The sequence below is a fragment of the Chinchilla lanigera genome, unplaced genomic scaffold, assembly GCF_000276665.1.
Source record: "Chinchilla lanigera isolate Chin_1 unplaced genomic scaffold, ChiLan1.0 scaffold00031, whole genome shotgun sequence".
NCBI lineage: Eukaryota > Metazoa > Chordata > Mammalia > Rodentia > Chinchillidae > Chinchilla > Chinchilla lanigera.
The window spans coordinates 3,273,161-3,295,655 of NW_004955432.1; the positions used below are offsets into that span (position 1 = coordinate 3,273,161).

The following is a 22,495-nucleotide window of genomic DNA, read 5'->3' on the forward strand; positions in this document are numbered from 1 at the left end:
CGGCCTCGGGGCCGGCGCTGCGCGTGGACGGCTGGCGCGCGCTGCACGAGCTGAACCCCCGCGCGTCCGACGAGGCGGCGCTCGGCTGGGTGTTCGTGGTGGACACGCTCAACTTCTCCTTCTGGGCCGAGCAGGAGGAGCGCAGGTGCCTGGTGAGCTACGGGGGCAAAGCCTACAGCGGGTACTGGGCACTGTGCGCCGCGGTGAACCGCGCCCTGGATGAAGGTGGGTGCCGCCGGGGCCCCGCGGACGGGCGGGTAGGGCGGACGGATGCCCCTTTAATGAGGATCGGAGGGACTGACCGGGAACCCTGGGCGCAGTCAGTGTCGGTGATGGAGTACGGCAGGAGTTAGAAGTGGGTCCGTCCAGGCGAGCGAGGAGGACGTGAAGTCTTGCTTCGGATCCTTATTCATCCACCCGCACGCATTTCTGCAGCGTTCCTTTGGTTTCATAGGAATTGCACGTGATGAGCGTAGGAGTCTAATGAAGTGTAATGAATGACATTGTACCCCCGACTTTTCTTTTCTCTCCAAGGGATACCAATAACGAGTGCTTCCTACTATGCCACCGTGACCCTGGACCAGGTTCGGCACATATTTCGTTCTGACACCGACGTCCCCATGCCTTTAATGGAAGACAGGCATCGTGTTCTCAATGAGGCAGGGAGAATTCTGTTGGAGAAGTTTGGAGGCTCTTTCCTTAACTGCGTCCGAAAGAGTGAAAAAAGCGCGCAGAAGTTACTGCACCTGATTGTTGAAAGTTTTCCTTCTTACAGAGATGTGACTGAGTTTGAGGTGAGTGGCTTGTGTTGGAGATTTTAGAAGTCTTAATAATTCTTTCAGAGTTAATTCTTTTACTTCCTATCTTAATTGCGTTCTTGTTGCTGAGACAAAGTAATTGACGTCCACAAATTAAAGGAGGAAAGGTTTATTTAAGATCACAGCTTGTAGCGGTTGCAGTCCATAGTCCACTGGCTCCAAGCCAAGGCAGTCAGGTGGAGGAGCGTGCAGAAGAGAGACCGTCCAGGGCAGGGCAGGGCAGGGCAGGGCAGGGCAGGAGGTAGGAGGGTCGTTTATCCAGGACACACCCACGGGGACCGCCTTCTTCCGCCAGGCTTCACCTCCCAACATCACATCCAACTATGAACCCATCCGTGGACTAATCCAGTTACCATACACCTATGACCCAGTCATCTCCTAAAAGCCCAACTGTGAGCGCATTGAATATAAGCCATAGCACTTTCTGAACACCATTTGAGAGAAAAACTTATATTTGAAATTTGTTCACCGTGGACAAGAAACAGTAACGAAATTGTTTCAAAATTTCTTTTATGTATGTTTACTAGTCAGCCTATTTCTTTTGTTCTTTTGTCTTTTTATTTTTTTGAGGTACTAGAGATTGAACCCAGGGCCTTTTGCATTGAGCTACATACATCTCTAGCCATTTTGATTTTTTTATTTTTGAGACTGTAAGTCACTTAAGTTGCCCACGTTAGGGTTGAATTTGCAATCCTTTTGTCCCAGCCTCCCAGAGTGCTGAGATTACATGTATGTGCCACCTTGCCCTCTACTTTTTTACATACATATATAATTTCTTTTTTTTTTTTTTTTTTGAGGCAGGCTACTACACGACATAGTGCAGGCTGGCTTTGAATTTACAGCAGTGCTCCTGCCTCAACCTCTTGAGTACTGGGCTAACAGGCATGTGACACCACACTTGGCTTCTTGTCCTTTTAAAATGTTTCATATTGCAGCAGCAAGCAGAAACACCAAAACAACATCCAGAATTTGAGGCAGATTTATTTATGTTGACAGGCACTGATTGGGATCATTGCAAGAATATAAGGCCCTGATCTCTGTTGGTCTAGGGCTTATGTGAGATAAGTATGCAGGAAGTACAGAGGCAGAACGGCCTGTCAATTGGGGATTGGTTTATACAATGTGCATCATAGTGACCAGCTATGCATCACAGTGACCAGCCGTTTCTAAGAGATGGGAGCAACTGGAATTGAAACAGGAACTACCACCTGGGCAACTAACAGACTGAAGTATCCTGGCTTGGAGGGGCATCTTCTACAATACCTGAAAAACAGTGAACCTTCCACATAATGCTGTCTTTGAAGATAAGGTACTTCAAAAAATTCGCATCATTGGATGAAAACCAGAACGTATCTGAATTTTCTCTAATACAAAATGTGATAAAGTTCAGTGTATATACACTGTGTTTTCCCTGTACAGCATACTTTGAAAATACTATTTGTTTTATGGTACAAAAATTTTGTTTATTTATTTTTTGTCTTTTTGAGACAGGGTCTCACTATGCAGTTCAGGCTGGCCTTGAGCTCCCTTTGTAGCCCAGGCTGGTCTCGAACTTGCAATGATCCTCCTGCCTCAGCCTCCCGAGTGCTGGGATTACAGGCATGCACCACCACGCCCAGCCTTTGATGCAGTTTTAAAATGAACAGTTTGATTTACCTTCCCAGTGTGCATCTTGATTTTGTTTTTGGTTGTTTTTTTTGTACCAGAAATCATGAACTTATGCTTGCCAGGCAGGTGCTTATGCCACTGAGCTATATCCCCAGCCATTGATTTTTTTTTTTGTAAAATTCTTTTGAAATCCTGGTTACTTTAGCTGTGACTCAGAAGTATAAGCAACTTCAGAAAGTCATAATATAAATCTATTGTATGTTTTTTTCTGTATAAGTTAATACTTACATCAAGTTAAAAATTTAAAGCTATTCCTTTTATAACCACAATTCAACAACTAAAATTATCAATATATTGTTTAAGTCACACTCTCTGATTCGATGGTGTTCGTGCATACACTATAACTTGATTCACACACCAGCTTAAAGATGGGAAGAAGCATTATTGTCCCATGTTTGTAGTCTAGAACCAATTCTGATAAGTTAAATGGTTGATTTTAGCTAGCTTTTGATTCTACCGTAATGTGAAAGATTTCTAATTATGTGTGTTAGTGTACTTTTGTTTGTTTTTGTGGGGTGTTCAACCCAGGGGCTCTCACATGCTAAGCAAGCATACTACCACTGAGGAACATACCCAGACCTTTCTAAAAATTTTACTTCAAGATATAGTCTCCCTTGTTGGCCTACATTCCATTTCTGTCCAGAGTGACAGGTTCCAAGAACGAGGTGCCACAGATGAAAAAAGCAAGAGAAACAAGAGAGGCATAATTCTGGGATCAGGGGATTTGAAGCCTCTCAGACTGAAGCCCCAATTACCATTTTCAGTAACCTTTTACTGAGAAAGAACAAAGGAAGCAGCTGGGCAAATGGGAGGATATCAACAGGTTTAGCAAGGATAATACAACTCAGTTACCACAGAAATAAGACTTAGTTAGCCATCATGTTATCATTCCTTCGGGCATATCTCAGCAAAGCATCTAGTGCTGTCGGCAGGGCTTTCCACAGGGACACAGATTCTGCAATCATTTTCTTCCCACAAGTGCTTTTGCTAGACTTCCTCCGGAACCAAATGATCATATGGCTTGGTCAGGCCTGAGGTCAAACAATACATTGAAAGAGTAAAAGAATGTGCTCCACACTCCCTAAGTTGCCCAGAATGGCCTCAAGCTTTTAATCATTCTGCCTTAGTTTCCCAAGTAGCTGGGAGTACAGGTATGCACCACTGTGCCCTGCTAAGATTTTTTTTTTGTAAATTACAAGAACACAGACACACACCTAGAAAAAGCTGAAGCAAAAGGTTTTTTTTTTTTTTATTTTATGAAGAAATAAAATTTCATAACAAAACACAGTAATAAGAAAATAACAATAGGTAAGACACTATGTGTCATTGCCTTCAAAGTAGTTACAGAAAGTGCTAGACAAAAAAAAAAAAAAAAAAAAAAATTCTCTCACAAAGAATGAACAAACAGATAATAGCACAAAAGTTTCTTTTCTTTCTTTTTTTTTTTGAGACAGGGTCTGGCTATGCAGTTCAGGCTGGCCTTCAGCTCACTTTGTAGCCCAGGCTGGTCTTGAACTTGCAACAATTTTCATGCCTCAGCTTCCAGAGTTCTCAAACTTTCTTTGCAATGAAGCAAAAAAGTTTCAGATGGGCGAGTGGATAGCCTGGACAAGGCACTCTAGTGCTGATGGGCTCAGCCTCTTGCCTTTGCTTCTGTTGCTGTTTTTCCCTCACTGGGGACAGAGTCTCTCCAGGAAGTAGCAAAGGTTACTGATAGTGAATTTTGCATCTTGCTGCTTCAGCTGACTGGAGAGAGAGAGGTAGACAGGCTCAGTGCCAGTAGCAGCCCTGAACCACATGAGTTATGGCAGGTAGGTGTTGCCCTCAGCAGAGGCTGAGAGGTAGCTTCCAGAACAGTCTCCAGGTTACTGTTGATTTTTATTCTGCTCTACTTGCTAACACAAAGGTTACTCTGAGATTTATCGTTGTGTTTAAAGTATGTCATTTCAGACTTGTTTTTCAGGTAATTCGGGATCAAATTTTGTGGTCCATCACTAAGGCCATCTAACTGTAATAAACAGTGTGTGAAACAAAGCAAACTAGCAGTCCCATAGCTCAGGATCCATGGACTCTGATTTTGGTATTTAATGATTTGCACATGATTGTAGCACAGGAAGGACTGAGATTATAGTTAATGTGATGGGGTGAGGGGAGGGAGGAGAGGAGGAAGAGAGGGAGGCTCAATGAATAGTGAGATTAGCAAATACATCTTTTCTCTGGTTTGTTCTGTGCTTCAGGTTTATAAATCCTTCTAAAATAAAGAACTCTTAAAAAATAAAATAAAAGGTAAAAGAATTTCTCAAAAAGTACATAATTTAGTCTCAAGGTGGAATGAATTCAGGATACCAAGTACTGTAGTTTGTTTGCCTTTTTGGGGGAGTTTTTGTTTTTGTGCATGAAAAGAGTGATTTTTTTTTTTTTTGAGAGTTTCTACTTAATTTACCAGGATTTAGATTAATTTTTAAGACTGATCCATAATTGTGTTTGTACACAGCTTATTTTATAAATTGAGTTGTGTGTCTTCCTATTTTCATTTTCACTTGGTTATAAACAGTATTATTGCACAACACTTCAATCTTTGGACATATCTGTTATTATGGATTCCTGTGGTGGATTTGCTGAGTCACAGCATGGTCAAGATTTTCATGCTTCCAATATGGAAAAACGCTAACTGTTCTCCAGAAAGATGATAAAAAAGCTCAACCCTTCATAACATTTTTTTTTTTTTTTGGGGGTTTTTCTCCGGTACCGGGAACCGAATCACGACCTTGCGCTTGCCAGGCAGGCGCTTTTGCCGCTGAGCTAAATCCCCAGCCCCCAACCCTTCATAACATTGATTGTTTATTTTCTTTACCATGTCCTGCGGATTGAACCCAGGGTCTCATACATGGTAAGCAAACGTTCTCAACCACCAGGCTGTATTCCCAGCCCCTTTTACTTTTTATTTGAGACAGTCTTGCTTAATTGCCAAGTTGCCCAGGATGGGTTTGAATTTATAATCTTGCTTCGGCCTTGCAGAGTGCTGGGAGTACAAGCACGCAGATTTTGATGAATAGGTAAAAGAAGTATTTTTTTTTTTTGGTACTGGAAATTGAACTCAGGACTTTATGCTTGCCGGCAGGTGCTTGTGCTGCTGAGCTATGTCCCTGGCAGAAGAACTATGTTTTTGCTCTTCAAGTAACTGATTCAGAGTATATAGTAACTATGTAAAAATCTTAAGTAATGAACTTGCTTGGGTAATACATCATCTTTTAAACATAATTGAAAAACATGAGCTTTTTGATACTTTTTGTTTGTTTTTTGTTTTTGAAATAGGGTCTCACTATGTAGTTTAGCTGACCTTTAACTTGCTTATGTAGCCCAGGCTAGCCTGGAACTTGTGGCTATCCTGCCTCAGCCCCCCGAGTGCTGGGGTTACAGGTATGCACCACTACACCCAGCCTGGTTGAGCTTTTTGTATTTCTACAGGTAATATTTTATGTTACTGTCAAGCATTTGTAATCCTTAACCTTAAATTTATTGAAGACTTTTTCAAGAAAACTAGTTCATGGGAAGAGATGTGAAAAGACTAAAGGTACAAGAAAGAACTTTGAAAATTTTTTACCATAAAGTATAAATGTTTGGGAAGATAAATTTGTTTAAAAATTAGCCAGTGTAAGCTGGGCATGGTGGCACACGCCTGTAATCCCAGCATTCGGGAGGGTGAGGCAGGAGGATTGTTGCAAGCATAGCGAGACCCTGTCTCAAAAAAGACCCGCCTCCCAAAAAAATTAGGCAGTGTATACATGTTTTTTTTTTTTGTCTTTTTGAGACAGGATCTCGCTATGCAGTTCAGGCTGGCCTTGAGCTCACTTTGTAGACCAGGCTGGTCTTGAACTTGCAGTGATATTCCTGCCTCACCCTCCTGAGTGCTGGGATTACAGGCGTGTACCACCAGGCCTGGCATGTATACATGTACCAGCCCACTAATTTGTCCAATTTTTATGTTTTTGGTATATCACTTACATATTTAAAAAAATAGAGCCTGCCATGATGGCACAATCTAGTGATACCAGCACTCAGGAGGCTGAGGCAGGAGCGTTACTATGAGTTTGAGGCCAGCCTGGGCTACACAGTGAACTCAAGGCCAACCTGAACTACATATTGAGAATCCTGTCTCAGAGAGCAAAACACAAACACCAGTAAGGAAGAATTTAAAAAAAAATTTTGAAAAGTAAATTAGCTGGGCATGGTGGCACATACCTGTAATCCCACTATGCTGGGAGGCTGAGGCAGGAGGATTGCAAGTTCAAGATCAGCTTGGACAATTTAGAGACTTTGTGAGACCTTGTCCTGAAAAACGTAAAAAATAAAAAGGTCTGGGGATGTAGCGAAGAGTAAAGGCCCTGGTTCAATCCCCAGTACCAGAGGGAAAAGTAAATTAAATCACAGTCATAGAATTTTCTAGGGACAATTTCTTTTTGGTGCCAGGAATCGAACTCAGGACTTTGCACTTGCCAGGCAGGTGCTTGTGCCACTGACCTATATCCCTGGCCTGACAATTATTTTATGAAGATATTATTTTGAAAATATTTTCTTCACAAAGCAATATTAGAAAATATATAGGGAATTATTTGGGGACTTACTGGTATTTTCAGTGATGCTGGTTAATATTTTAGAGACCCAGAATTTTTTTCTCATTTTTATTGTTTGTGGTGCTGGGAATGGAACCCAGGTGTACCACTGAGTCGTACCCCTGGGACCCTGAATTTGATGACTTCAAACAATTTGATTACCAGAACCATAAGTAGCTTACAAAGAAAATGTTTTTCATTTTTGTTTTTTTTTTAAGAAAATGTTTCATAGTTTGAATTTTTAAATTTTTCACTTGAATCTTAACTTTTTATTCTTTTATCTGAATTATAACTTAGTCTCTGTGATTGTTAGTCTGCTACCATGGCAACAGTGGTTGTGATGCAACAATTCGTATATTTTCTTTGATGCTAGCACTCATTTTGTTATGTAAATTTGGTTCCTAGTGTATTTTGCTCTGAATTTTGTAGTAAGTTTTCTTTTCCTTTTTTTTTTTTTTTTTTCCTGGAGATAGGCTCTTGCTGTGTAGTTCAGGCTGGCCTCAAACTCACCTAGGTAGCCCAGGCTGCCCTAGAACTCACTGCTATCCTGCCTTAGCCTCCTGAGTGCTGGACTTACAGGTGTGTGGCACCACACTGAGCTAAAATTCTGAATGTTGATGGCTTTAAGAAATTTTGGTTTAGGGCTGGGAATATAGCTCAGCACCACAGTGCCTGATTGGCAAGTGCAAGGTCCTGAGTTCGATTCCTGATTCCTGGTACCAAAAAAAAAAAAAGAAGAAGAAGAAATTTTGGTTTAGCAAGAGTAGGTTTGGATCAAGTGCACTAGCTATACCTTTTTTTTGAGGAACTGGAGATTGAACCTAGCAATGTGTATCACTGAGCTGCATCCCTAGCACTTTTTATTTTTATTTGAGACAGGGGTCTCACTGAGTGGCCTTGGTTGGCCTTGAATTCATATGAAATAACACTGTTGAAAAAGTATTGCACAGTAACGGGGTCATGTAATTTATTATGTTTTATGTGATTGAAGAAAACAGGAAGTAAAATAGGAATGATAGAGATTATTACATGTTAACTAGATAGATCCTTTTGTTTACTGTGAAAGGTCTATACTTCCCAACAGAGGAATATTATTCCACCTTTGAAAAAATATTTTCAACTTGTGCCTTTTAAAAAGCGTACAGCAACCTTTCAGACACCCAGGGAACATTTATGTTTTCTCCATTCATCAGGGGAAAAGTGTTTCTTTCTACAAACGAGCGCAGATCCTTGTGGCGGACACCTGGAGTGTGCTGGAGGGCCAGGGGGACGGCTGCTTCGCGGACATCGCCAGCATCACCATGTTTGCCGACTACCGACTGCCGCAGGTCCTTGCCCACCTCGGAGCCCTGAAGTACTCCGATGAGCTGCTGAAGAAGCTTTGCAGAGGTCTGCAGCCTCAACTGAGCCAGTCTCTATTACTCAGTGATTGTTGTGAATGCATTTAGTTTCTTTCACAAAAAACTATGTGCTTAAAAAAAAAAAAGAGCACCATTTATTGACAAAAGTGTAATCAAACCAGGCATGGTGGCACACACCTACATTCCCAGCACTTAGAATGCTGAGGCAGGAGAATCCCCAGCCTGAGGCCAGCCTGGATACATGTGAGTCCCTGTCTCAAAAAAATCAAAAAAGAAAAATGCAAGGGCAAGTAAAATACAGAGCAAATGACTGGGATTTTTTTTCCAGTACTGAGGATTGAACCCAGGGCTTCATGGGCTTTATCAGTGAGCTACACACCAACCCTGTTTTATTTTTTATTTTGAGACAGGATCTTGCTGTATAGTCCAAGCTAGTCATGAACCCACTATGTACGAAGGCTGTCCTGGAGCTCCTCAGCCTCCAGAGTAGCTGGGATTACAGGCGTGCACCACTGTGCCCAGTAGGAAGTGGCTTTTCTTATTACTGTGGGATTTGGACATTGGTAATAGTTGTGCTATTTGAACATCATAGTTTCAGAGCCTAGTAAAATGAATCCTAGGTTCATGCTCCCTGAAAGTTTGTGATCCAGGTGTAACACGGAAGGGTGTTCACAGAGCTAGGGAGAACACTGCTGTAGATGAGAGGGTGGGCGAGGACACTGCTCATGTAGATTTCCTTGAGAGTCGGGGGCTCCCTGGAGGCCACTGGGTTCTCTCACAGGTCACTCCCTTCCCTCCCTTGCTCATCAGTAATGGAAATGATTATTGATTCAAGACAGGGAGCTTCATTCTGTGTATGAATAGGTAAATTAGGTTGAGAAGTTTCTGTGAAAATTACCCTGTTTATTATTTTTTTTAATGTTTTACCTTGTTTTTTTAAAAAAATAACTTCATTTTGTTTGGCTTTTTTGAGACAGGGTCTCACTGTGTAGTTGAGGCTGACCTTAAACTTCTGTGTAGTCTAGGCTAGCCCCAAACTCTTGGCAGTCCTGCCTCAGCCTCCATCCAGAGTGCTGAGATGTTCACTGCCTGGCCAAAAAAACCCATTTCTTTGTATGAGAAAAATGTACTATTTTTATGTTAATTTCTCTTTTGTCCTAGGATTTTATGTGACATTTTTATTTTTAAAAGAAAGTAGTTTTGCTATTGAATAATTTTCTGTGGTGAAATGATTTTTTTTTTTGAGTCAGGGTTTCACACTGAACTCACTATGTATCCCTGGCTGGCCTTTAACTCACCGTCAACCCTCCTGCCTCAGCCTCCAGCATGCTGGGATTACAGGTGTGTGCTACCACACCTGGTAGTGAAATGGATTTATATCTTCCCAAATAATAATATAGAATATAAAGGTATCATTATTCCTGTGGTTGATTTTACCAGGTTTTAAGTTTCCACGGGCAATCCATTTTGTCCTGTTCCCTCATTTGAAAAATAATACGCTGTTTTATTTCACAATGCTCATGTCTTTGGTAGCTAATTCTTGGATACCTTTAAAAGGGACAACAGTTATCATTCATGGTGTATGTAGTTCAGGCTGGCCTCAGATTCATGGCAGTCCTCCTGCCTCAACTTCCTCAGTGCTGGGATTACAGGTGAGTGCCCCCATACCCAGTATGGTGTTATTTTCCATGTAACCATATACTGCTCATTTCTGTCTTGAAGCATTTTTTTTTTAAGGCAAAGTCTCATGGTACAGTCCAGGGTAGACTTGAATACACTAAGTAGCCCAGGCTGGCCTCCAATTCGAGATCCTCCTGCCTCAGCCCCCTCAGTGCAGAGATTACAGGCATGCACTACCATACCCGATTTAAAGTGGTTCTTCATCAGTTTTTAACACTTGAAAATTAGAACAAGTCACATAAAAATCAGAGTGACTGCAATTATAAAAGTAGAGAAATATGGAAACATGCTAAACTTACTTTGGTTTTTTGAGACAGGGCTTGGTGATATAGCTCAGGCTGGCCTCTTATTGTTTATGTATCCCAGGGTGGTCCTAAACACATGATCCTCCTGCCTCAGGCTCCTTAGTGCCACACCACCTAGAAAAAGCTACATCTCAGTTTACTGGTTAATTGAGGAGTACATGCAGGGTGTTAGGCTAGGTCCTCAGAAGATTGAGACAGATTTGGCCCTTGTTCACGTGAAATGCATAGGTAGCTTTGCATTCATGCCTAGGTTGAGGAATGATTTTTTCTTCCATTTTTAACTCTTGCAGGAGAAATGCTGTCATATGGGGATAAGCAAGAGGTGGAAATCAGAGGGTGCTCGCTGTGGTGTGTCGAGCTGATCCGGGATTGTCTTCTGGAGCTTATTGAAAAAAAGAGTGAAAAGCCTAATGGTGAGATCAACTCCATCCTCCTGGATTATTACCTGTGGGACTACGCCCGGGACCACAGGGACGACATGAAAGGGATTCCGTTTCATCGCACACGCTGCATATACTACTGACCCAGCTCAGACTGAGCCAGACTGCTGCGTTGGGAGCAAACCAATGAGATTATAGAACCGTTCATTCTACTTGGCTTTGGTACTAAGAAAAGAGGATAGAAATTATAGGAATAAAAAAATTGATTATACAGTTCCACTTTATAAATTTTTTCTTGAGCCAAGTGCAGTGGTGTACCCAGCTACTTGGGAAGCTGAGGCAGAAGGATCTGTCTCCAGGTTAGCATGGGCAACACAGACCCATCTTCAGTCTCCAAAACAACATTTTTTTTGACATACTAACTTCTTTTATTGGTACTTTTTAGATATACATAGTGATTACATTCATCATAGAGAATTTGTACGTGTATATGATATAACTAGATATTTTCCCCATTCCCCTACCCTTCCTTCCACCCCTTCCTTCCCCATTTACAAAAGCTGTGTTTCCATGTTTGCCTTCTTTTCTCATTTTATACTTTTCGATTCTTGCTCCTCCACCCTCCCTTGTTCCCTTTTCTAAAAACAAATCTTTTTTTACATTTTTTGGAGACAAAGTCTCACTACAATTCAAGCTGGTCTTGAACTCACCATGTAGCCCAGGCTGGCCTTGAACTCTCAGTGATCCTGCCTCAGCCTCCCAAGCGCTGGGATTATAGGTGTGCACCACCATGCCCAGCCCTTGTAAAAATAAATCTTGATACCTTATTTTAAACTTTATTCATAATGATAGTGGATTTCATATATAATGATTTTCATTTAAGGATATATGTTTACCTAGTGTTTATTTTCAGACTCACTACACTGGAATTAAATAAAGATCTTTGAAATTTTTCTTAAACTGAGAGTGGATTATTTCCTTAAAATAGAATTTACCACATATTAATGGTTTACTGTAAATTAGGTTATTTATTCTGTACGTGTGGAACTTTTGGTTCCTACCAGGCACTCATTTTCCATCTCCACCCCTCCCAAGAGGATCTTAATTTTGTGTATATCTGGAGTATGCCCCCTTTCCTTGACATCCATGGAAGACTGGTTTCCCAGTCTCATCCCCCAATAGCCAGATCCATACACACTCAGGTCCTTTATATAAAATGATACAGTATTTGCATGTAACCCATACACTTGTATGTTTTTTAGTACTGCAAATTGAACTCAGGACCTCATGCTTGCCAGGCAAGAGCTGTGCTACTGAGCTAAATCCCTGGCTTTGTTTGTTTTGAGACATGGCCTCAATATGTAGCCTGTGCTGGCCTCGAATTCATGACAGTCCTCTCCCACCCTCCTGAGTGCTGGGATTACAGGTGTGCACCACCCCTCCTGACTGTCTTTGAATTCAACTACATTGTAACCGAGTTTGGCCTTGAACTTGAGATTCTGCTTCAGCCTCCTGAGGGCTACAGTCACAGGCATGTGCCATCAAGCCTAGCCCATAAAGTTTTTCTAAAAATACTGTTTTTGTAGTGTCAGGTATCAATCCCTGGGCCTTATACATGGTAGCACTCCACCATTCTACTACTGAACTCTGTCCCCAGCCCATCCCATACACTTTATTTTTTTGATAGGGTCTCATTATGTAGCTCAGGCTGGTCTTGAACTCAGCATGTAGCCCAGGTTGGTCCCATACTCAGTGATCCTCCTGCCTCAGCCTCCTGAGTGCTGGGATTATAGGTATTATAGGTGTGTGCTACTACTATCCTATACACTTGAGATTGTTTCTAGACTACTTATACCTAATGTAGTGTAAAATGTGTAAATAGTTGTAATATTCTGTTGTTTAGATAATGATGTTTAAAATGTTTGGATCAGGATATTTTTGATTTGTGAGTGACTGAATCCATGGCTGTAGAACCCATAAATAGGGTAGCCTTGACTATCCTTGTCGCTGTTATTTAGAGAAAGGTGCCTTTCCCTAAGCACGTTACTGCCATCTGCTGGAGATTGTCCGTGTCCTCACAGCTGACCTGGTGTGAAAGGGACCTCCTGGCCACTGCAGTGCTCAGCCTGCACAGCGGTAAGGCCTCGTGTCTGTCCCAGATGTGACTCGAGGGAGCACAGTCCGTGCCCAGTTCAGAGGTGTGTCTGATATGAATGACACTGCGTGATAATCCTCCCTCCGCCTGTGATTGCTTTGGTAAATGATAAGTAATCTTCTGGCTGTGAGATGGGAGGGAGGTCTGCTGGGAGGCTTCTGGAAAAGGGTTCTTCATATTTAAGAGAGAAAAGAACGTGTTTCTCCAGTGATGTTCTGTCCGAGTGTGACGTTCAGCAAGTGGAAGGTGTTACAAGTAAAGCCTGAATTCCCTAAAGAAGCAGTTGCCTCACACACATGCTGAGTTTCCTCCCACTGGCCTCCTCTGCCGATAACACTGTCCCACCCTGCAAACCCACAATCCAGGGGCATTCAGATATTTATATAAAATGGCATGGGGGCGCTGGGGATTTAGCTCAGCGGCACAGTGCCTGCCTGGCAAGTGCGAGGTCGTGAGTTCAATTCCCGGTAGTGGAAAAAAACAAAAAACAACAACAAACAAAAAAAATGGCATGAGGCCTGGGATGTAGTTCAGCGGCACAAGCGCCTGCCTGGCAAGCTCCAGGTCCTGAGTTCAATTCCCAGTGCCAAAGAAATGATAATAAAATAAAATGGCATAATATTTGCATATAATCTACCAACATACTCTGGTATACTATAAATTATCTCTAGATTACTTATGATACCTAAACAGTACAAATGCTATGTAAATAGTTGTTATACTGTACTGCTTAGGGAATAATGACAAGGATAAAAGTCAGTACATATTCAGTACAGATGCAGTTATTTATATTCTATATATTTGCTATTTTATGGAAAAAAGTAAACATTTCATAACAATAGAATAACAATAATTAATACATTGTGTATTGTTATTTTTAAAGTAGTTAGAGTACAAGATGTGGGAATAAAAAATTCTCCAAACAGTATTTTGCTGACTATGTATTTTTGGCATTGTCATTCATCTAAGTTTCTCTTTTTTTCTATACCTTTCCTTTAGGATTTTGTCTCTCCCTTTGGGTTAAGGATTTATTTGTTTTTTTGTCTTTTTGAGACAGGGTCTCACTATGCAGTTCAAACTGGCCTTGAGCTCACTTTGTAGCCCAGGCTGGTCTCGAACTCACAGCAATTCTCCTGCCTCGGCCTCTGAGTGCTGGGATTACAGGCATGTGTGACCACACCTGGCAAGAATATTTTTAATTTTTGTTTTTATGTTTTCTTTTTTCTTTTTTCTTTTTTTTTTTTTTTTTTTTTGATTCAGGGTCTCTCCTTGTAGCCCAAGCTGGCCTCTAACTCTTGGTGATCCTCCTGCCTCCGCTCCTTGAGTGCTGGGATTTTTTTTTTTGGTGCTAGGAATCAAACTCAGGACCTCACATTTGTCAGGCAGGCCCTGTGCCACTGAGATAAATCCCTGGCCCCTGAGTACTGGGATTATAGGCATATGCCATCACACATGGTTCAAGGGTGTTTTAGTTTTAAGTGAAAGAAAAAAGACCTTTAAATTATTATTTTCAGTCTGGGGATTTAGCTCAGCGGCACAGCGCCTGCCTGGCAGGCACAAGGTCGTGAGTTCGGTTCTCGGTACCAGAAAAAAAAATTATTATTTTCTTATTCTCTTTAATGATTTGATCAGTCTTCTTACATCTGGTAATTGGAGCAATTTCATTGAAGATAACAATATGTAATATAACAACCACTGTTAATCCCTATCATTTGGCTTACAACCCCATATCATTTTTACTGTCCTTGCCTTGTTTTATTTGTATTTTGCTATTGTTCTTTTTTTTTTAACTACTTTTTTAAAATAAAAAAAAAAAGAAAAAAGACTGAAATTAACTTAGTGAAAATGGAACTAATGATCAACAAAGTAAGCCCAGGAAGAGAGAGCTGACCTCGATTGTGCTTGTGACTAGTTATGGTCCAGGGACTGAGACACAAAGTCCACACTTCTTTTTCTTTTTGCTCTGTTGGCAGAGATGACTGACAACTGGTGATTCTAGGGAACAGAGTAACCCACATGAAATTCCAGGGCTTGGTTGAGGAAAAGGGTTTGGGTCCCAGGTCCCCCACTGTGACCTGGGAAAGAAAGAACCAAGTGATTGGCGAGCCTACAAGTACAGCTGGGGCAGATTTTGAAGAAAAAGGTGGTAACAGAAGACAACCTTGTCTTCTACATCTGCATGTGTTCTTCAGCAGGTGGGGATTGTTTGAAGTTGGGCAGTATTGAAGCAGAGGTAGGGAAAACACAGGCTGCCTCCTGAGTTGTTTTCAGGAAAGAACTAATTCACCCATCTGCCTAGAAATGGAAAACCTAGTGACTGTCCTTTGCATCCTCATTTGCATTTCACCATTCTAAGGCTAGACCAAGGTTGGATGGTATAGATCACTAACCGGTATACTTGGATTTTTTTTTTTTCCCGGTACTGGGAATCGAACTCATGACCTTGCACTTGCCAGGCAGGCGCTGTGCCACTGAGCTAAATCCCCAGCCCCCAGTATACTTGCATTGCAGGTGGCATTCAATTATTAAGGCTCAAAACCTTAAGAAGCCTGAATAAAAGTGAAAAAAAAAAAAAAAACCAATAGCTCAAACTAGTATTTAATGAAAAACCTAGAAATTCTTACTTTGAGAGTGGAAAATAGTACTTGGAAATTAAGTAAAAACTATAAAAGTCTATGAGTTCATAATCACATGTGGCCACTCCAAAAACAAAACAAAGCAAACCAAAACTCTTACTGTTTGATTTTGAGTAAGGGTCAATTCATTACTTTTTTTTTTTCTTTGTTTTTATTTTTGTTTCTCTTCTGGTACCAGGAATCAAACTCATGATGTTGCGCTTGCCAGGCAGGCACTGTGCCACTGAGCTAAATCCCCAGCCAGAATCCCCAAACAGAAACAAAGCCTTTCTTTCTTTTTTTTTGGTACTAAGACTCGAACTCAGGACCTTGTGCTTGCCAGACAGGCGCTTGTGCCACTGAGCTATATCCCTGGCCCTCATTACTTTCAAAATTTATAAATAAGCATTTATTCTGGAATTCTTATACTAATTAAATTTTGGAATAATCTGATAGAGGAAAATTTCTTTATAGAACACTTCCAGCTAATGAATGTAAAAGGGCTGTTAGAACATTAGCACTTTGCAATCTGTAATGAAATAATAGATTTGGAAAATGAACATCAGTGGCTGTTAAAGCCATTAGGTAAAATGCTGATGAAGGACTTAATGGATGGATGGATTAGACTGAAAAAGACAAGAATTTACAAATAATCTGAACCTCACTAAAAGCAGGCCGTGCTGACATTACCTGCTTCCTGGTGTGTTGCAATGGGAAGCACAAAGCTCTATCTATGCATTATTCTTGCCAGAAGTTTGAACATGGATCTAATCAAGAATCTAGATCTAACTAACCAGTTTACAAGCAATGTAGGAAATAAAGGAACAAATTAAATGAAAACACAAAGATATACCCAGCCAAGTCTAGTATGAGAAATTCTATCAGATAAATGAGTTTCTTTGACAAGTAAAAGGGGTGTCAGTTTAGAGTTGGGAGGTTGCCCTGAGATTCAGGCAGCCCCGGGAAGAGACACAGAACTGAGGAAATGTCTGAACGTGCCTTTATTCTCAGGTGCCTCTGTGTCTGCCCAGTTACCCAGCCACTCTCGCAGCTGTCAGCTGCTCTACATTCACAAGGGTTCTTAGCCCCACTGGGGGAAGGGCTATAATATAAATTTAGCCACCATACCCAGCTGAATTTTTAAAATTAAAAACAATTAATGAGCATGGGGATGGTGGCATACATCTGTAATCCCAGCATTCAGGAGGCTGAGGCTGGAGGATCACCGTGAGTTTGAGGTCAGTCTAGGCTACATCGTTAGTGAAGGCCAGTCTGAACTAAATAGCAAGACCCTATATCAAAAAAAAAAAAAAAATTAATGAGTAGTTTTTCTTCTTCATGCTGAAGTTTCATGAGACAAGAAATGCTTGTTAAAGAGTTTAAATTGTGCTGTTAAAGGGAAGGACTAGGTATTTAAAAGTTGAACACAATTAATTACTTTAGGAGGTTGAGAGTGTAGCTCTGTGGTAGATTGCTTGTTTAGCATGTAAGAGCCCCTGGGTCCAACCCCAGAACTGTTATTCCAGTATTTGGGAGGCTGAAGCAGGTAGATGATGAGTTCAAGGTCAGCCTGGACTATATAGTGTGATCCTGTTGCAAAACAAAACAAAATAAAACAGTAACAAAAAGTTACTATAAGGGCCAGCAATTGCAACCCAAGTATATACTCAAGAGAACTAAAAATAGATATTCAAACAAATACTTGTACATGAATGCTCACAGCAGCATTATTCAGACTGGCCCAAAAGTGGAAACAGTTCAAGTGTCCATCAGCTAATGAATGGGTAGGTAAACAAAATGGGTAAAAGCCATACAATGGAATATTATTCGGCCATAAAAATGAAATAGTTGCTACAAGATAAGTGACCCTAGAAAAAACTGTCAACCAAAAGAAACCAGGTGCCAAAGTTCACATACTACATGATTCTGTGCATATGAGGTGCCCAGAATAGAAAATCCACAGAAAGAGGAATTACCAGGGAGGGGAGAGACAGGGCAGCTGGAAGGAGTGACTGCTACTGATATAGGAGATTAGGACAGGGAAATCTGGCTGGGGAAGTGGGTGTGACCTATTAATTACAAGATCCCAGAACACATGATCAGAACAGTTTCCAAAATCCTTGGGGCTGGGGATTTAGCTCAGTGGCACAGCGCCTGCCTGGCAACCACAAGGTCGTGAGTTGGATTCCCGGTACTGGAAAAAAACAAAAAAACAAAAAGCAAAACAAAAAATCCTGTACCAGGACTCCTCCCAAGAACCCAAGCAGATTCTCAATAGGATGGCCCAGACCTGACATCAGCCTGCGACATGGGATCCTAGCACTGGCTCTCAGAACCCAGATATAGAAGTTTTCAGGCTCAACTTGGACATAACTTTCCCAGCACCCAACCTGGTTGTCAGCAGCAGCATTGTTCTCAGAGGAAACCCAGCTCAGCACTGGTGCTACTGCCCTTGGCAAACACCAGACAGGGTATCATAAAGAAAAGATGAGACAGAGCACTGAATCTTCCAAGCACCAGGCCATCTGGAAATATCTGTGCATTTACACTGGATACCCTGAGGACTTTGACTGCTGAGGCCCAGGAGAACTTTGACCACAGATGTTTGCCCTGACCTCATCACCTGAAGTCCCTTACCTGATCTCTGCACTTGACTCCCTTTGTCGAAGCCTTAGAGAAATGCTCCCTTTTTCTCTGTACCCCACAGATGGCCTTTTTGCCCTCTGTCTGCCTGTACCCAGGCATGATAAATTCCATGCCATGTTGCCTTTTCACAAGCCTGTCTGTCTCTACTGTTCCTGACTCTCGCCATTCCTTACAGAAGTCCTCTCAAGTTTTCTCAAGATTTGGACAGCATAAAAGAAGAGGCAGCCATGAAGTGCTTGCTATGGTGGTTTTTCCTCACAATAGCCCACTCTGGTTTCTCCAGGGTGTTCTTTTCTCTTGCCTTTTCCTCTTGTACTAGGCCCAAGCTTGCACTGCAGAGCCAGTTTCTCCCCTGCTCTTCACTTTTACTCCAAGTACCCTAGTTGGCAAATGGCTTTTTCTTGGTTTGTGTTTTGGTCAGGAGTGCTGTCACATTACTTTAGCACATGGCCAGTTGCCATTTTGTCTTGTTGCATGACTAAATAACTTTTACATGGGCATGCATCATCAGTCACTGCCATCTTTTTTTTTTTGGTACTGATATGGCGAGTTCAAGGAGAAAGACACTCACAAGAAAACTGAAAAGGCAAGAATGAACAAAGCCTTATTGAGCTGGCTGATGGACAGTCTCTAACCAGGAGTCAGAGAAGATGTCTGTGCTGAGCTGGGTCTCACCTTCAGTTTAAGTACATTTTTAGGTTTCCATAGTAACCATTACCTCCTTTTTGGGAATCTTACAAGAATGTCACACAATTATCACAAAATTTACCTTTTCTCAAAGCTGTCGGACAGCTGGATTCCAGATGAGCATTGTAGTTTAACATTTAGCCTACTTCCCAATCTGTCCTGTTTGTTCTGTTCCCATTTTATGACTCTGCTCTAAGTGGGTTGGTAACTAAGCAAGGGGAGGGGGTGAAGAGTGGTGTCAACTACAGCTTAAATGAACTTAAGTGACTTCTCTTAATATGGAGTTAAAAAGAAAGTGGGGTCTTTCTTGCCCTATGAACACCAGGAATCGAACTCAGGACCTTGCACTTGACAGGCTGGCACTGTGCCACTGAACTATATCCCTGGCCCCATCTTTTTTTTCCTCTATCTCATTTTTTCTTTTTTAAAATAATTGACCATACCAGCAATGCCTCTGATTTTAAATACCATATAGGCTTATGGAAAACCAGAGAGAGGAACCTTTTCCTCTCTTCCTACAGGAAGGAAAACCTCTGTACTATCCCTTTAAGAAATAATGGGTGCAAAATTCCCCCTAATGAATATGATCATTATGTATACCTAAAATGTACCCATAAGCATAATTAATAATAATTCTAAAGAGAAAAAAAGAAACTAAGGAACATGGGGCAAGCAAAGGAATGATACTACTCAACAGGGTTTTTTTTGTTTGTTTTTTTTTGTTTTTGTTTTTGTTTTTCTCCGGTACCGGGAACTGAACTCACGACCTTGTGCTTGCCAGGCAGGCACTTTGCCTCTGAGCTAAATCCCCAGCCCCCACTCAACAGGTTTTTATGAAAGCAACAAGATATACAGTTTAATATCCCGGTGCAGGTGACAGAGGGCGATAAGACTATTTGTAGGGAACAAAGACAAGTGGGTCCCTTTTATAGGATTAAAAGAAGGCAGGGGACATTAGGTGGGAAGATGTTAATAAGCATTTGGGGTCAAAGTTCTCTGGCAGTCTTGCATCTCAGCGGGTGTCTTAGTTACTTTTCTCTCATTGCTGGGACAAAATAACCAATGCCCAAAATTAAGGAAGGAAAGGTTTATTTAGCTCACAGTTTGTGGAAGTTTTAGTCCATACTCAGCTGGCTCCAAGGCAGGGTGGCATAGTGAGGGGCAACAGTTTATGGCAGTGAAAGACAGCAAAAGCAACAAGAGCAGAAAGGGAGGGGAGAGAGAGAGAGAGAGCAAACCTCTTTCCCTCCCTTATATTGTATGCAGGCTACCCATCCCAGGGTGGGTGCAGCACTTACATCCATAATCCCACCATTGGATCATGAATCAATCATAAACTCTAGATTCAGCCACCTCCAAAATGCCTTAGATTCAGCCACCTCCAAAAACTCTAGATTCAGCCACCTCCAAAAACCCTTCATGACCGCTTGAGGCTTTGGGGGGACATCAAGACACAAACCATAGGGGCTGGGGATTTAGCTCAGCAGCACAGTGCCTGCCTGGCAAGCGCAAGGTCGTGAGTTCAATTTCCAGTAATGGGGAAAAAAAAAAAAAAAAAAAAAAACCATAACAGTGGGCAAAGTCTGTGAAGTGTCCAGTGTAAATTTTTGGGTGTCATCAGATGTCCTGGGACCTGCAAAATTCTTTGTCCTAACTTATCTCCTTGATGACATCCTGTGCTTGCCCATGACAGATGTGGTGCTGAGTGTCACTTTGGTTTTGTTTTTTTTGTTGTTGTTTTTTGTTTTTTTTTTTTTCCTTTTTGAGACAGGGTCTCACTATGCAGTTCAGGCTGGTCTTGAGCTCACTTTGTAGGCCAGGCTGGTCTCCAACTCTCAATGATCCTCCTGCCTCAGCCTCCTGAGTGCTGGGATTACAAGCATGTGCTACCTGAGTGTCACTTTGGAGGCCAAATGTTTAACCATGAGTTTCTGATTTTGTCAAAGTGTACTACCCCCATGCTAGGAAGAGATTTACTGGTACAGTTGGGGGCAATTCTCAAATTGTGGGTAAGGCCAGAATAAATTTTACTTGTTGGGACAGCACCAGGTCTTCCTGACCAAATTAGACAACAAGTGGATCCTGCTGTATGGTAGAATGGAATTCCTGGTAGGGCAAATTCTGCTATGCCAGTAGTTATTAGACTAAAAGATTCCAGCTGATTTCCTAACCAAAAGCAGTATCCAATCAAGGAAGGGCACTTAAAGGCCTCTAGACTCTCATAGTTTTCTTCTGAAGCCTTGCCAGTCCCCTTGCAATAGTCTAGTTCAGAAGAGATATAAAGTCTCCAGAGAAAAGGTTCAGACATCCCTCCAAAAAGTTCAATATCTGAGATCATCCTTTAAAAAGAGAGAGCTATTCCTGTGAGTCTCTGGAAGAATTGAGATTTCTCTTCAAAAAAGAAGACTCCAGTGCTGGTACAGGAAGTGTGGAAATCTGACCTGCTCCTCATGTTTGAGCTAATAGTGAAGGTCAATGGTCATTAACTCTCTTCTCATTTTTTGACAGGTTTTCCTTCTTCTGGCCATTGTGTGGGGCAGGGCCAATGTACCTCTGTGTCCCATTATCCCTAGGCACCACCTGAACATCAAGCAGGCTGCTGGCACCATGAAGATCTGGACTTCGGAACACATATTTGGCCACCCCTGGGAAACTGTTACAACAGCTTCGAAATACCCAAACCCTATGAACCCGAGTGTGGTTGGAGTTGATGTGCCGGACAGACAAGCAGATACCTCTGGAAAGCTGCATAGCACAGCCTCAGTACAGAGTGGGGACTGCCCTCCATTGCGAAGTCTATTATTGCTGCAGTAAGAACCAAAACATATGTACAAGAACATTCTACAGTTGATCCTGTAGAGAAAACAATGCGACTGAAATAGACTAATATTTCACTTACAAATATGGTTTCAGTGGATGAGAGACTTATATATATACAAACCACATCCTTAGAAGCCAGGAAAGACTATTTTGACTCAGGAAGCCACAATCACAGTGAAAGGAGTCAGCCGCAGCAGTTACCTTGAAGGCCTGAGGGCAAGCACGGTATCTTCAAATGCTAATAAAGGCCGAGAGGCAATGGATTGGGTGATATATAAATTAAATACTGATACTGAAGAGTTGGCAGCTTCAGCAAGAGGCAGCAGAATGGTGGCAGCGGCAGGATTTGTAGAGAAATGATGAAGACAGTGGGTACACAGCACCAGGTCCGCCAGATTTCTCCAATCTGACAGTACATTTATTTGCTATTTTAAAAATATATATTTTAGGTAGAATTTTTTGATAAGCTGTAATCAGGCTCTGTGATTTTCATCAAAACATATAGATACAGGGGTTCTATGTCACAGGGATCACCTGATGTCAGTCTGACTTGAAAAGACTAATTGTGAGGGTCTCGTTATTTATGTGTGTCTCAGTTTCTCTTCTCTCACCACTGAGACAAAATACCCAATGCCCAAAATTAAGGAATGAGATAAAATACCCAATGCCCAAAATTAAGGTTTATTTAGCTCACAGTTTGTGGAGATTTCAGTCCATAATCAGCTGGCTCCAAGGCCAGGGAGGCAC

The 22,495-nt window shown here is 41.7% G+C and overlaps 1 protein-coding gene and 1 pseudogene across 1 annotated transcript; both read left to right on the forward strand.

Moving 5' to 3' along the window:
• LOC102006267 (chromosome unknown open reading frame, human C9orf64) lies at window positions 1–11,101 on the forward strand (the record flags this gene model as incomplete). The annotated part of the gene is given in 4 exon segments (XM_013516079.1): window positions 1–225; window positions 535–794; window positions 8,293–8,488; window positions 10,736–11,101. Coding segments are annotated over 4 exon segments (914 nt in total), but the record flags the coding sequence as incomplete, so codon positions are not given.
• A 10,341-nt stretch (window positions 11,102–21,442) lies between these two features.
• On the forward strand, window positions 21,443–22,388 carry LOC106148892 (annotated as a pseudogene).
• Window positions 22,389–22,495: the final 107 nt, after the last annotated feature.